The following is a 14,569-nucleotide window of genomic DNA, read 5'->3' on the forward strand; positions in this document are numbered from 1 at the left end:
GACTAGAATACTGCACTCACCTGGAGCTTTCAAGTAACTACAGCATCCCAGAACCTGCTTGTAAGATCTACAGCTACATTCTTCTTACAGGATTTCTGAAAGCTGTGTTTATAGTCTTGCCCAGGGCATAATAACCCTTAAGAATGCCCCAATCACAGGTAATGACCACACATAGACAGAACTGCCTCAGCAGCAAATGTCACGCGCAGACCCAGAACTGTTTAAATACAGATTTATTGCAAACCAACACTGAGGAGCTGGAGCAACTTTGCAGGCTGGACACCCCACTCTCCTGGGCCCCTGGACAAGGGGAATGAGTCACCCTGCTTTCCTCAGACCTCAGCTGGTGGGACTTAGTGGCCAAACTGCAGTTGTTGTTTCTAAAAAGAGAAAACAGGCAGAGTGCACCAGGTCTGGAGGCAGCGCAGGTCCAGGGTGGTGCCTCGGGTCAGAGAATCACCCACCAGATGGTGTGGCTCTGTGTGGCTTACCGGGAGCAAGGTGCATAGGGACAGGCTCCATGACCACATCAAGCACCACAGCATGGCACAGAGACCATATGCAGGTGGCTGCTCCTGCCATGGGCCAATACCCAACACTGCCCCTCAGCTGGTTTATCATTTATTACAGGGCAGGGGGTGGGGAGAAATGCAACACAGAAAATAAAATCAGGCAAACAGAATTCACCATGGAAGTGAATGACTCTCAAAGTCTCCCAAATAACAAAGTGTAGGGCACTCTCACCCTACTTAATCACTCCTTCTGGAAGACTGTCCACAAGGTAGGGGTTAACTTGGGGACAAGAGAAGACAGGAGACTTACACATAAATCTCTGAGAGACCTCCTTTCATTAGCTGGGAAAGCTCTCGCAGCACAATGGTGTGCAAATCCTAGGACTCTGATGGGAACTCCAGGAAAACATGACAAAGCCTTTTTCGGAAGCCTTCATGGGTTGCAGAGTTCTGCTCCCCAGAGTGGAGACCTCTTCAGAGGGGCCTTGCCAGCTCAGTTCTAGATATTACACCACAGGGCTCTGATTCCAAAATGAGTACATGTATTTGGGGCCCTCTGCTCTCCCTTGACAATCAAAGTGACATGTTTTGACCCACAGATTATTTCCCAGGAATGCTTTCTTACTAGGACTGTTGGCCACCACTGTAAACCAGAAATCTACCCCCAAATGACCACAATAAGCCAGCTCCCTTCTATGCAGTCGAAAGTGGAAGCTTTTGGAAGGACCAACTACGAACTTACTCTACTAGATAACCCCTTCCCCCACATATTCACTGAGAGAGCTTGTAGGGAACAGGGTTCTTTCCCTAAGACAGTAGGCCTCCTTAGCATCTTCAGGCCTTGATTCTTGCTGGCTGTACATGGTACCAGGGAGCAGAGACCATGCCAGGCAAATGGACAGCACTGGTAGTGGCGGCACCACATTCCTGGTGATAGGCACAAAGAGTGCCCCTGGGAGTACTCCAGGCACAGGCCTGATGCTCTGACCCACACTTCACAATTGGGTCTTCACACCTGGGCTGGAGTCGGTCAATAGCCATGGCTCAGGGCACAGGCTCAGGGGTCCCGAGGTCGTGGCTAGTCCCTGGAGAACTGGTGGGATGGGGCCATAAGCCCCAGGGAGCACAGTTCAGCACATGGAACAGAGGATGGTGACAGGGTAGTCCTTACTTTCTCTGGCTCAGTCATGGTGAGACAGTGTGCCTTCATGCCCAGTGCAGAAATTCCTCCTCCCAGAGGCCCCTCGAGGTCAAGGCTGTTCAGGACCTGAGTCTGATGTGCTCTGCAGATGGGCTGCTGGACATGCTGTGGTTTCCTCCTGAGGGTGGTAGCTCTCCACTCCTGCCCACGCTTTGATACACTGCACCCAATGAGGTCTCACAGGGAGCCAAATAGGACATGCCATGCAGTGGTGGCTGGGCTTGGCCCACTTCAGCAAGAATCAAAGCAAGGCAGCCACTGTCAGACAACAGACAGAAGCCCCACTGTGCCTGCCCTAAGGCCATAACCTCCCAGCATTTAGAACGTGAGTGGACTCCAGTTTCCACTGCTCTACCCATGAGGATGAGGCAGGCAGAGCACATTAACAAAGGGATGAGCATGACTGCACATGCATGTACCCAATGAGAGGTCAAGCGGCAAGGAGTTTCCTGGAGCAGCCCCAGAAACAGCTGCACATCACTCCACACTTGCCCTCAGGCAAGCGACGCTCCACACGTCACACCTTCAGCTTCACCTGCAAGCCCAACAGCAACTCCACACCACTAACCAGAAGCAAAGCGAGCAGAACGGCATCAAACAACAGCAAGCAGAGAGCACAGAAGGAAAGAAGCGCTGCCTGCAGTGGCTGGTTGCTGTGGAGACAAAAGCATGTGATCCCAATTTGCTGGGATGTACCCTCCTGAGTTTCAAACACCTTCACTCAGTGTTGGCCACAGTGACCGCCATAAAGCAGCTGGCCCTGCATCTTCTCTGGAACAGTCTAGAGATGCAAGGTCAGGGTAGAAGGCCTGGTTCATCCTTGAAAGAAAGGATGGCTAGGGATGAACAAGACGAGCGAATCCCTGGAACGCAGGGAGCCGAGAAGGGCAGCTGAGGACAAGGCCTCTGCCTCCCTGCTGGCGAGGGTTTTCCTTTCCTTCTGGTCATTAAAACTGCACAGCCCCGGGGGAGATGTTGAACATAGCTGGGTCGAATCGCTGGCCTCGGAAGGGAGAGCCTTCAGCATCCCACCCCTTCTTCAGCATCTCATGGACTTTCTACAAACAGAAAATAGAGAGATTAAAGGGGAATCACAAAGCACCACGTACTTTCTCTCAGAGCTGACTCTGGCTGCAGGCACAGAGCCTCCCTGCTATCTCAGGGCTTGGGGACACACCTGGTAAGACCAACTGGCCAGAGAACCATACTGCCCTGGAGCAGCCTATAACCAGGGGAGGCCCTGGGTGACTGCCAAGAACTGCAACACTGTGCTCTCCGCACTGAATTTCTAACTCTCCATCTTCTGTCTCCAGCAAAACAATGGCCACTCTCTATGGTTCAACTTCCGTCCCTTTTCCACCAGGATCTCTGTCCAAATGCCTAATAGCCTATAAGGCCTATAGCCCTACCAGACACTAAGGCGCGCAGGGCAAATGTTCTAGCCCTACTGGGGTTGCAGTTAGTGTTCCAGGCCCTCCAGGGACTAACATGTAAAAAGCAAGTGCCCTAGCCCCACCAGGAACATGACTGAGGTGTACAGAGAGGGTGCTTCAGCAGGAGCCACCCCAGGGAGAAGTTTCTCAGCATTGAGAATTACATTATCTGACAATCCAGGGGTGGCTTAGGATGTGACAGGAGACCTGCCAGTTAGGAATTCCCCACTGCTTCCTTAGAGATAGTTAAAGTTGGCTGACTAAACTCGTCCCAGCATGTGGCGTTTCTGAAACTATCTAGCCACCAGAAGCAGGGCCAAGGTGTGTGGCCACAGCCAGGCAATATCAGGAAGACTGTACCCTTAAGGGAGGCATCTCGACCTGAGGTAAAGTGTTCTCCTTTCTAACAGTATCTCTGCACCGCTTCCGCTAGCCCCGCAAGTGTGCTCAGGTGTGCAGTGACCTCTCATATCTTGTGACCTTCTGACCACAACAGACAAAAGAGACTGTGTGCGGAGCCAGAGGCGACCCCTACCAATGTGGTTCATGGTCCCTGTCACTGAGAGCCCTGCAGAATGGGTTCAGGAGAGATACCTCTTCTTTCATTACAAGGCTAACAGACCAGAGCAGTGTGGGTAACTTGTGGTGTCTGATGAGGCTGCTGGACTCTCAGCACTACAGCCTCTCCTTAAATAAAACATAGTCTTCTTGCTTCCTTTCTTGCTCCCCGGCCATCTTGGCAGCTGGTCTTGGTTGGGGGCCGTCCTGCACCTAAGGCAGGGAGATGGTGACCACGAAGAAGATGAAAAAGTCAATGGAGTCGATCAACTCGAGGCTCCAGCTCATTATGAAGAATGGAAAGCATGTGCTAGGTTACAAGCAGACTCTGAAGATGACCAGACAAGGCAAAGCAAAATTGGTCATCTTCAACAACAACTGCCCAGCTTTGAGGAAATCTGAAATAGAGTACTATGCCGTATTAGCTAAAACTGGTGTTCATCACTACAGTGGCAATAGTAGTGAATTGGGCACAGCATGTGGAAAATACTACAGAGTATGCACACTGGCCATCGATTCATGTGCCTCTGGTATCATTAGAAGCATGCCAGAATACACTTGGGAAAAGTAAATCATGTACATGTTTTCTTTAATAAAACTTGCTAGAGCTTGTTTAAAAAAAAAAAATCCAGTCTTCTTGTTAAGAGGGCTTTTTTCTCATATATATATATTTGTTTGGGGGGGGGGGAGAGAAGGTCTCACTTTGTTGCCCTGGGTAGAGTGCCGTGATGTCATTGCTCACAGCAACCTCAAACTCTTGGGCTCAAGCGATCCTCAGCCTCCCAAGTAGCTGGGACTATAGGTGCCTGTCACAACACCTGGATATTTTTAGAGATGGGGGTCTCACTCTTGCTCAGACTAGTCTCAAACTCCTGAGCTCTGATAATTCAGCTGCCTCAGCCTCCCAGAGTACTAGGATTACAGGTGTGAGCCACCATGCATGGACTTCTTTTTCCTGTTTTTAAAACTAAGGCAGCAAAAAAGCAAATCAAAGTCACTTAATGTATATTAGGGATTAATCACTATTATGCTCAACTTCTTAAGGTAACTCACCTCAAAAACTGTGGAAAGACCATTTCAAGAGCAAGGTGCTGCAGTGGGATCTGAGCAAGTGGCACACACAAGTGGCTAGAGGAGCAGGGAAGGCTGCAAGAGTTCCCTCTGTGTGGTCCTGAAGACCTGGCCTATCCTTCCCCACTGGAGATGTGGGGCTAGACCAGTCCCAACCAAATACAGGAATGGACCAACCAGATGACCTCAACAGGTAGCCACATGAGGGCTGTGAACCCCTCAATGGAGCCCAACCCATCCAGAGAACAAGTGTGGAGCCCTGCAGCCACCACACCCTGGGAACCAGGTGGCTGGGTGGAGACCCAATATAGAAAGCCAATAATGCAAAATGCAGATTAGGAGACCTGGCCTTATAACCAAGGAAGTACAGGGAACTACAGTCATTGCTCAGATTACTCCCGGGCAAAGGTGGAGAGCAGGATTTCGCGTATGTTGCCAAATTTACTGTATGCCCATACATTATGCTAATGTTGGTATCTGCCTGTGCAATGTCATAGCTATTGACTATTAGGGTCAGTCCCATCAAGCTGGAGAGATCCTAGACACATACCCATCTGGTTGTAGATTGAACAACAGCACCTCTACAAACCATGTTCCTTTTCTAGATGGGAGAATCCTGCTCAAAAGAAATTAAATTAGGGAAAAGATGAAGGATATCAAATTTGTTGACTTTTAGAAAGAAGTTACCTCATAGTGATATAAAAGAATGTAAAACAATAAGAGAAAAATGTTATTTCATAATAAAAAGCTTTAAATACACAGTGTCTATGGCATTAGAAGCATAATTTGAAACCTTGGCAAATTTAGAAAACTAGCAGTTCACACCATGAGTAGCAATGCCAGAGCACGTTGGTAACTGCGACTATGCCAATGTGCATGGCAGATGGAGGCTGACAGGAGAACCTGGCCCTGTTTCTGTTCTCTCTCACTAGTGAGGCCTGCTGATCCATGACATGACCCTGACCACAGAACTCTCAAAAGGGTCCCCTGCCTGTGAGCTATCCCTGATGACAACTGAGCAAAATGTGGCTAAACTGTTAAATGAGGCTACTTAAGGGCAGGGACCTACCTTCCTAGGTCTATCTTCTACATTCGATTAAAAAAAGGCAGCTACAGTCACTGGGGACATTTTGCATGGAACCCCTGGTGAATCAGGGCTCTTGTTTTTTAAAAATTCTCCCCCAGGCCCGGTTAAGCCCAGAGGAAAGTTGAGACTTTGGTATCATCAGCACATACTCACCCTGAGCTACCAGAGCCCTGCAAGGTTGGTTCATTACTATCAAGCTGTTGGCCACGGAGGCTTCCTGACTACTGAAGAGGAGATCAACCCTGGTGTGGGGGGTCACCTCGGGTCCCATCCCCATGCCACCAGCCTGTGCTCCTGCATGTCACTGAAAATCTCCTGTGCTCTGGGTACCATCCTCTGGGCAGGGACACCTACCCTGTTAAGGGTGAGCATGCTGCCCGACTGCAGCAAGTCCATAGCAGAATAGATTTAGATTCAAAACACAGAGCTCTTTCCATTAGACCAGTGTCTTCCAGGTTCTTCTCTGGATCCTTCCTATCTGGGTCACTGCCCAGTCCCTGGGCTCCCAGGACTAGGTCACGAGCAGCTGTGAATCAGATTCAGGGGCACCCCCCATGGCCTGTCGCAGGAACCTTCTGTTCCACACTTAGGCTCTGTAGTTCCCTGGGGACCAGGAAAGCACCCTGCCCAGAGAATAGCAACAGGATGATCCCACTGCACTGCTATTGGAACAGGGCCACAGGGCACAGAAGACATGGCACCTATACACCCTGGGACAGTGTACACGTATGGTGTGTGGCACCACCATTTCTTAGCCTTTGAGACTGGTCTACCCCAGGCTGGCAATCTTGATATGAATTTGAGGCCCAGAACTTTCCTGATACTACCTGAGTTTGCCTGGAATGAACAGACCACTCTCTTCCTGGGGTGTGTGACAATCACCAGAATGAGAAGCCCTTAGATCTTCAGGAATGGAGAGACAATAGCCATTTATTTCCTAGGGGACAATTATCTATGAGATTCAAAGATTATCCATGAGATTCTTTGGAGAAGATAAGATTAAAATGGCTGGAATCTTAGCGCCATGAAAGCAGATCTGTGTCTGCTCCCTCTCACTGATATGCCCCAGAGAAGAAGGAGACAAGGCAGTATCAGGACATCAGCACAGGATGCAAAAAACAGGCAGGAGGGAGAATAAAAAGAAGAATAAGAAGAGGGAGGGATACAAGAGAGGGAAAAAGGAAACAGGAAGAAAAAGGGAAGGATGGCGAAAAGAAAAAAGAGAGCACGGCCAGTTGAAGCCCTGACACTAATGGCAACTCCCTTGACAAGCAGATATTACTGCTGTTTTGTTTTTGACTTACATGTTCTTTTTTTTTTTTTTTTTTTGAGACAGAGCCTCAAGCTTTCCCCCTGGGTAGAGTGCTGTGGCATCACAGCTCACAGCAACCTCCAACTCCTGGGCTCAAGCAAGTCTCCTGCCTCAGCCTCCCAAGTTGCTGGGACCACAGGCACCTGCCACAACGCCCAGCTATTTTTTTGGTTATAGCCGTCATTGTTTTGGCGGGCCTGGGCTGGATTCAAACCCGCCACCTTAGGTGTATGTGGCTAGTGCCTTAGCCACTTGAGCCACAGGCGCCGAGCCAACTAACATGTTCTGAAAGAGGTACCACCACAAGAAATCTGAGAACTGAGAGATGAAAGCCATAGGACATTCTAGCTTCTGCCACATCTCACAGCTGAAGTCTACAGAAGACCTTACAAGCCTCTGACAAATGAATAAATATAATTCAAACCACAATTAATTTTCATTGTTTATCTATAACAAAGTCTCAGCATTGATGGCTAGGGAAGATCTGTGGAATCACCCACCCTTAGTCCTTCTATTCTATGGCATGAAGGGGTGCTTAGCAGGACCTCCTTCTAACTCGTCCAAGTAATCAGCATCTCTGTTCATATTCTCCACTCAAAACAGACTCTTCCCCTCAAAGGTCAACTTGTGAATATAATTCAGCTTTTTTGTGGACACAGTACTGAACCTGGACAGAAGGTAGGCAGGCCCCTCAGGTCCCTGTCCCCAGTGGCTGCCAAGAGAAGGTCCACCCACAGGGCAAGGGTTCAAAGACTGGACACTTCCATCTGGTGGCTACAGGCAAACACAGCATACCTGGACTGAAATGTAGCCAGGTAGGCCCAGCTGTCTAAGCAGCTGAGCTGATCTGAGCATGCACTGAGTATAGCGTGAGGGCACTGTGACCTCTCCAAGACATAGGCCAAATAGAGATGTCCTTCAACCACCCTATGCCCTAGGGTTGAAAATGGGGTCAAGCAGAGATGACCATTCTCTTCCATGGAGACTTAGGCCAGGGTGGCGGGCGGGCAAGGACATGAGGACAAAAAGATCTGAAATCAGATGAGAGGTCAAATCTCACTCCTGCTGCTTGAGCTGCTGGGGGACCCCGAACATGTTCTGTAACTCTATAACATGTTCTGTAGCTCTATAACTCACATCTCTATTGTGAAAACCAGACCATCTTTTCAGGGCCATGCAAGGCCCCGCCCTGCCTATGCATAGCAAGAGCTTACTATGTGCCCCTGGTGTGGCAGGGCTGGTGCTCCTGTCCACAGGCCCCTTGACCTTTCAGGAGTGGGATGGGCTTATCGAAAATAGGCAGAGGGGCTGACATTTGTGGCAGGGCTTGCAGAGCCACTGATGGAGTACATGCCACATGAGAAGACAAGATGAAAATAATTCAAATAAACCACAAAGTAAGGCTCCTCCAAGAGACAAACAGGAAAACACATGAATCTGAGCGGCTTCTGGTGTGTATGTGTGGGGTGTGCTTATGTTTATAGAACAAAACTAAGGAGACTGGCCCCCACCCAGCAACTGACCCATCTCCACGAATGGAGACACATGCCCTGCCACATGGTGACCCAAACCCAACGGCTGTGTATATGGGACAAGGAAGTTAAAAATAATCTGAGGAAAGCCACCTTTTTCCCCCTAAATAACTACTCTTGGGATTATTAAAATAGGAAGAAAGTCTAAGTAACCACTCTGTGTGCTACAAGCGTCCTCTGCATGGGGTGCTATGCTGGTCAGACACGAAGCTTTTTCCTCCTGTTCCCCAACTGGCCACAGGCTTCATAGAGTCCCCACATATTGGTCTGACATGTGGAAACTGGCCCTCTGGCCTGGCTCTCTCCCTTCCCCCACCAAGGGTCCAGGGAAGCGTCGCATGTAGATGAGGCACAAAGGTGAGGGCCATTAACACATTTGATGTCACTAGGCTCCAGTGTGGGCAGTACACCTGTCACACCCTCCAAGGCCCCACTACTTGAGCTCCTAGCATGGGTGTAAGAATGTGGCTGAAAGACCAGAGTGCCCTTCCTTAGGCAGTGATCAGGGGAAAAAGTAGGTAAACAGTACCTCTGCTGGGCTACAACCCAGTTGGGCAGACCATCCACATACCCTCTTCTTCCCCACCAGCAGTGCCACCCCCTCTGCTACTAGTCAGCTTGGTCACTGGCACCACAAAGACCTAAAGGCTGGGCTCTTCAGAAGGACTGTGGGGCTTGTACCAGCTCATGGCTCTGTGGCTTGCCCTGCAGCTTCTGGTGGTAGTCGAAGGTGAGCCTGTCCAGCACTGCCTGCTCCTCCTCGTCCACCGTGGCCATGGAGCGCTCCTTGTTGATCTTGTCAATGTCAATGGGTTCCTCTCCCTCCAGGATAGCATTCCACCAATACTCACCCACCTTGCTCAGGTTCACCTGGGGACAAGAAAGGGGGAGACCTGTATCAGGGTCAGGAGACACAGCATAGGCAGCGCTGAGGACAGAAGACAGCCTGCTGAGGGAAAGGTGTTCATCATGAGCCCAGGACCACCTGTACAAAGAGAGGTAGCAGACAGGAAGAAGTGCCAGGATCCAAGGCAGGACCCTCTGAGCCTGGGAATGCATTTGCGGCCTGTGCAAATACATCTCTGTGAAGAGCTGGGATAGAAATGGGAGCCCAAAGGGACTGACACTCTGGTTAGGTACCTTCTTCACCAGGCCCTTGATACTTAAGAGACAGGACAACACCTGACCTGAGCACTCACCTCACCCACTCTTACTGAGAGAGGATACAACTACCCATGCCAGGACCTGTCCAGAGACATTCCAGCCTGCCACCCAGAGCCCCACCATAGAAGGTCCTGCCTAGGTCTTTTCAACCACCTCCCTCTTTAGTGATCTTTCTTGCTTCCAAGACTAACTCCCAGCCTCTTGGGAAGAAGCTGGGGTCTGCAAGAACTTAGTCTGATATACCACAGAATCTCCCTGAACAGGGCACTCTAGGTGCCTCAGCCCACTTCCTCCCTGGGCCAGGCTTGCTGAGCAAGCTGTCCTCCATGCCCAGTCCTTGGACATCCAATGGCTTGGGAGGGAAGAGCCAACATAAAGAGCCACCCTAAACCTGGTTCTAGCCTATTCAGGCACTACTGTGGGGATGGCACAGATTCACCCCGGTCAAGGGAAGAAGCACCCACCCTCTCAGACTGCAGCCTTTTACTGGGGTTTAGGAAACTCACGTCATTACCATAAAGCCCCAAAACCAAGTGAAACTGCAGCAGGGAAGCAAGCATGAGAAGTGTTGTATGAAGTTGGTGCCAAGTGCCCCTGGCAATTTGGCCTATGGCAGGTTCACAGGGGAAGTTCCAGTGGACACACAAAGAGCAAGGACACTGGCTGCATCCTCTGAGGTCAGTGCTGAGATGATCAGGAAATTCTTTGGGTTTGCCCACTTTGTCCTAAAACTGCCTATTGTCCAATGTGATGAAAACCCTACATTACCCATAGAAAGGAGAAAAGGTAGCACAGAGCCAGCAAGCAAGAACAGCTCTCACTATGGACAGTAGCCACCAGGGGGAGACTTACTGACTAGGTGGATGAACCCTGACAAACTACCCTCAGGGTAAGGTGACACCTGGGAGGCCACAGTGAGTGTGAGGAAGCCCTGTGCCCTAGGAGGAACACTGGAGATGCCTGATGACTTGAAGAGCAGTGTTCTAACACAGCATCTCTGCCTCCCTACCTCTAATCTCCCCCCCCCCCCACAAAAACCCACCAACACCAAAGGGTTGCAGAGTAGGGGGTCAGTCCCAAGAATGGTCTCTACTAACGAGGGTAGACACTGATGAGGTGTGGAAGAAGGTGCAGTAGAGACTTCCCATTACTGAGAAAGAGAAAAAGCTACAATCATGATCTGACACGGGCATCTAAGAAATCTCCTCCTTATCCAATGTACCCCACACGAATGGGGCACTGAGAGCAGGTGAACGTGGCCCCCTGGCCAGCTCTGCCCAGTAAAGTGACACTGCTCTTCCAGTGCCTAATTTCAATATAGGATGAAGCTTCCATCTCCAGACACTAAGCTCAGCCTGCTTGTCAATGACTTTACAGTTTATGTACAGGGACGTGACTCATCCTCAGAGACCCTAACACCGAGAGCTCCACCCTGTTTAACAGAGCTGATGTGAGGAAAAACCTTCCAAGTGGAAGATACACTATCTCTTCTATTCCAGGAAAGACTCTGAGGAACTGAAGATCTCTGGAAAGCAGAGGCCCTTTAAGTTTTTTACTTTTATCTTCGTCAGTAATTAACATTATTGAGATCTATTTAAAATATGTAAAAACTGACAAGTCATGCAAAATGCATACCATTATCCATATTTAAAAATAAGGACAAACCCTCAGAAATTAGGGCGTTTTCCAGATCAACCAATGTAAAGCAGAACAGAGCCACACACAAGCTAAGAGCCCCACCATAGCAAGGGGACTGACCCAAACACAATCCAGAGAACTCTGCCATTGCTCCTGGGCCTCTCACAGTCCATATAAGAGGTTTCGTGGTCTGGATATAGACTGATGCCTAGACTTCAGGTGGTCTGTGGGAGTAGTGGGTGATAGCCTATACCTGTTAGCAGTCAATCCCTATTTTGTACTTGAATATAATGAGCCGTGTGCCCAGCAGGAGGGAGGGGGCTCACCCCTGAATCCCGTGTCCACCTGTGTACTTCACAAACCAAACAAAAATCAAGTTCAGGCAAGGCATGGTGGCGTCTGCCTATAATCCTAGCACTCTGGAAGGCCAAAGTATGAGGCTCACTTGAGGTCAGGAGTTCAAGACCAGCCTGAGCAAGAGCAAGAGCAAGAGCCTATCTCTACTGAAAATAGAAAAAATCAGCTGGACATGGTGGCATAAGCCTGAAGTCCCAGCTACTGGTGAGGCCGATACAGGAGAATTGCTTAAGCCCTGAAGTTTGAAATTGTAGTGAACTATGATAACATCAATACTGAGTGAGACCTCCGTCTCAAAAACAAAAGAAACCAGGGACGGGGTGGGGGTGGGGGAGCAAGACGGTGACCAACTAACAGCTTCCTTGCAACTGGGCATGGTGAGTCCGGGGAGAGGAGACTACAGGCATCTCTGGCTGGTGTGATCGGCACTGAAACATCCCTTTGGAGACAAAGGGAGTGAGCAAGGGACTTCTGGACCCCATAAGGTGGACAAAAGCAGTGAAGAACTGGACTCATCGAAATTCTATTCCAGAGGCACAGGAACTTAAAGAGCAAGAGGAAGTGAAAGGAAAATTGGGGCAAGGAAGCAGATAAATCACTCATGATGAAGAACCAGGAGAAAAATCCTGGCAACATGAAAAACCAGTCCAGAGGAACCCCCTCCAAGGGACTGTGAGGTAGCTACTACTGAAGATTCCACCTATAAAGAAATGTTAGAAATGACAGAAAGGGAATTTAGAATACAGATGATGAAAACAATGAAGGAAATGATGGAAAATAACCAAAAGGAAATCCAAAAACAGAATCAAATTAAGAGATGAATGATATGAAAAATATAGAAAGGATATAGCAGAGCTGAAAGAACTGAAGCAGTCAATTAAGGAACTTTAAGATGCAATAGAAAGTATCAACAGATTAGACCATGCAGAAAAAAGAATCCCAGAGATAGAGGACAAAGCTCTTGAGATAATTCAGATAGTAAAAGAGGCAGAAAAGAAGAGAGAGAAAGCAGAACATTTGCTGTCAGAACTGTGGGACTATATGAAGTGTTCAAACATACGAGTTATAGGTATCCTAGAAGGGAAGAAGAATGCCCCAGAGGAATGGAAGCCATACTTGAGAATATTATAAATGAAAATTTCCCAAATATCACCAAAGATTCTGACACACTCCTTTCAGAGGGATATCGAACTCTAACCGAGCTTCTCCAAGACACATTGTGATGAACCTGTCTAAAGTCAAGACAAAAGAAAAGATTCCTCAAGCTGCCAGGAGTAAGTGCCAGTTGACCCACAGGGGCAAATCCATCAGAGTGACTACAGACTTCTCTAATGAAACTTTCCAAGCAAGAAGATAATGGTCATCTACCTTTATCTACTTAAACAGAACAATTTCCAGCCCAGAATTCTATATACTGCAAAGCTAAGCTTTAAAATTGATGGAGAAATCAAATCATTTACTAATATACAAACATTGAGGAAATTTGCCGCAACAAGACCAGCTCTACAGGAAATACTTCAATCCATTCTACATACTGACCATCACAATGGATCAACAGCAAAGTAAGAACTCAGAAATTAAAGGACAGAACCTAACTTCTAACATGATGCAAAAGATAGAACTAAGCAATGGACTGTCACAAAATAAGATGAATGGAACACTACCACACTTATCAATTATCTCAACAAATGTCAATGGCTTGGGCAGGGCCTGTGGCTCAAAGGAGTAGGGCGCCGGCCCCATATGCCAGAGGTGGCAGGTTCCAGGTTCAAACCCAGCCCCAGCCAAAAACTGAAAAAAAAAAAAAAAAAAAAAAAGTCAATGGCTTGAATTCTCCACTGAAGAGGCATAGATTGGCTGACTGGATTAAATAACACAAGCCATCCATGTGCTGTCTTCAGGAAACACACCTAGCTTCAAAAGACAAATTAAAACTCCAAGTTAATGGTTAGAACACAATTTTTCAGGCAAACGGAATTCAGAAGAAAAGAGGAGTTGTAATCTTAATTTCAGATACATGTGGATTTAAAACAACTAAAGTCAAAAGAGACAAAGATGACCCCATGATTGCATTAATGTACACAGTTATGCTATAAGAAATAAAACAAACAAACAAAAAAAGACAAAAATGGCCACTTTATATTGGTCAAGGGAAAAATACAACAAGAAGATGTTTCAATTCTAAGTATTTATGTACCCAATATAAATGTTCCCAGATTCTTGAAACAGACATTACTCAGTCTGAGCAATATAATATCCTATAACACCATAATAACAGGGGACTTTAATACTCCTTTTACAGAGCTGGACAGATCATTTAAACAGAAATTAAACAAAGATAAAAAGGGACTTAAATGAGACCCTAGAGCAACTGTGCTTGATAGACGCATATAGAGCACTCCATCCCAAAGATAAAGAATATACATTCTTCTCATCACCCCACGGAACATTTTCCAAAATTTATCATATTCTAGGACACAAAACAAACCTCAACAGAATCAAAAGAATTGAAATTTTACCTTGTATCTTCTCAGACCACAAGGCATTAAAGCTGGAACTCAACTCCAACAAAAATGTTCAATCTCACACAAAGGCATGGTATTAAACAACCTTCTGCTGAATGACAGTTGGGTGCAGGAAGAAATAAAGGAGGAAATCATTAACTTCCTTGAGCACAACAACAATGAAGACACAAGCTACCAAA

General features: G+C 47.8%; 1 protein-coding gene and 1 pseudogene across 1 annotated transcript in view; one reads left to right on the top strand and one right to left on the bottom strand.

Moving 5' to 3' along the window:
* Nucleotides 1-215: 215 nt before the first annotated feature.
* The window catches only part of NUDCD3 (NudC domain containing 3), a 106,772-nt gene continuing 92,418 nt past the window's right edge, over nucleotides 216-14,569 (bottom strand). The window contains exons 5-6 of the mRNA XM_003797576.3: nucleotides 9,388-9,576; nucleotides 216-2,771 (exon numbers count right to left, since the gene is read on the bottom strand). Coding sequence (XP_003797624.1) covers nucleotides 2,661-2,771; nucleotides 9,388-9,576 — 300 coding nt within the window. The 3' untranslated portion in view covers nucleotides 216-2,660. The remainder of the gene's footprint in view (nucleotides 2,772-9,387; nucleotides 9,577-14,569) is intronic.
* LOC100957877 lies at nucleotides 2,769-4,335 on the top strand (annotated as a pseudogene).

Source organism: Otolemur garnettii, unplaced genomic scaffold, assembly GCF_000181295.1.
Source record: "Otolemur garnettii isolate 467f Iridium unplaced genomic scaffold, OtoGar3 scaffold00119, whole genome shotgun sequence".
Taxonomy (NCBI): Eukaryota; Metazoa; Chordata; class Mammalia; order Primates; family Galagidae; genus Otolemur; species Otolemur garnettii.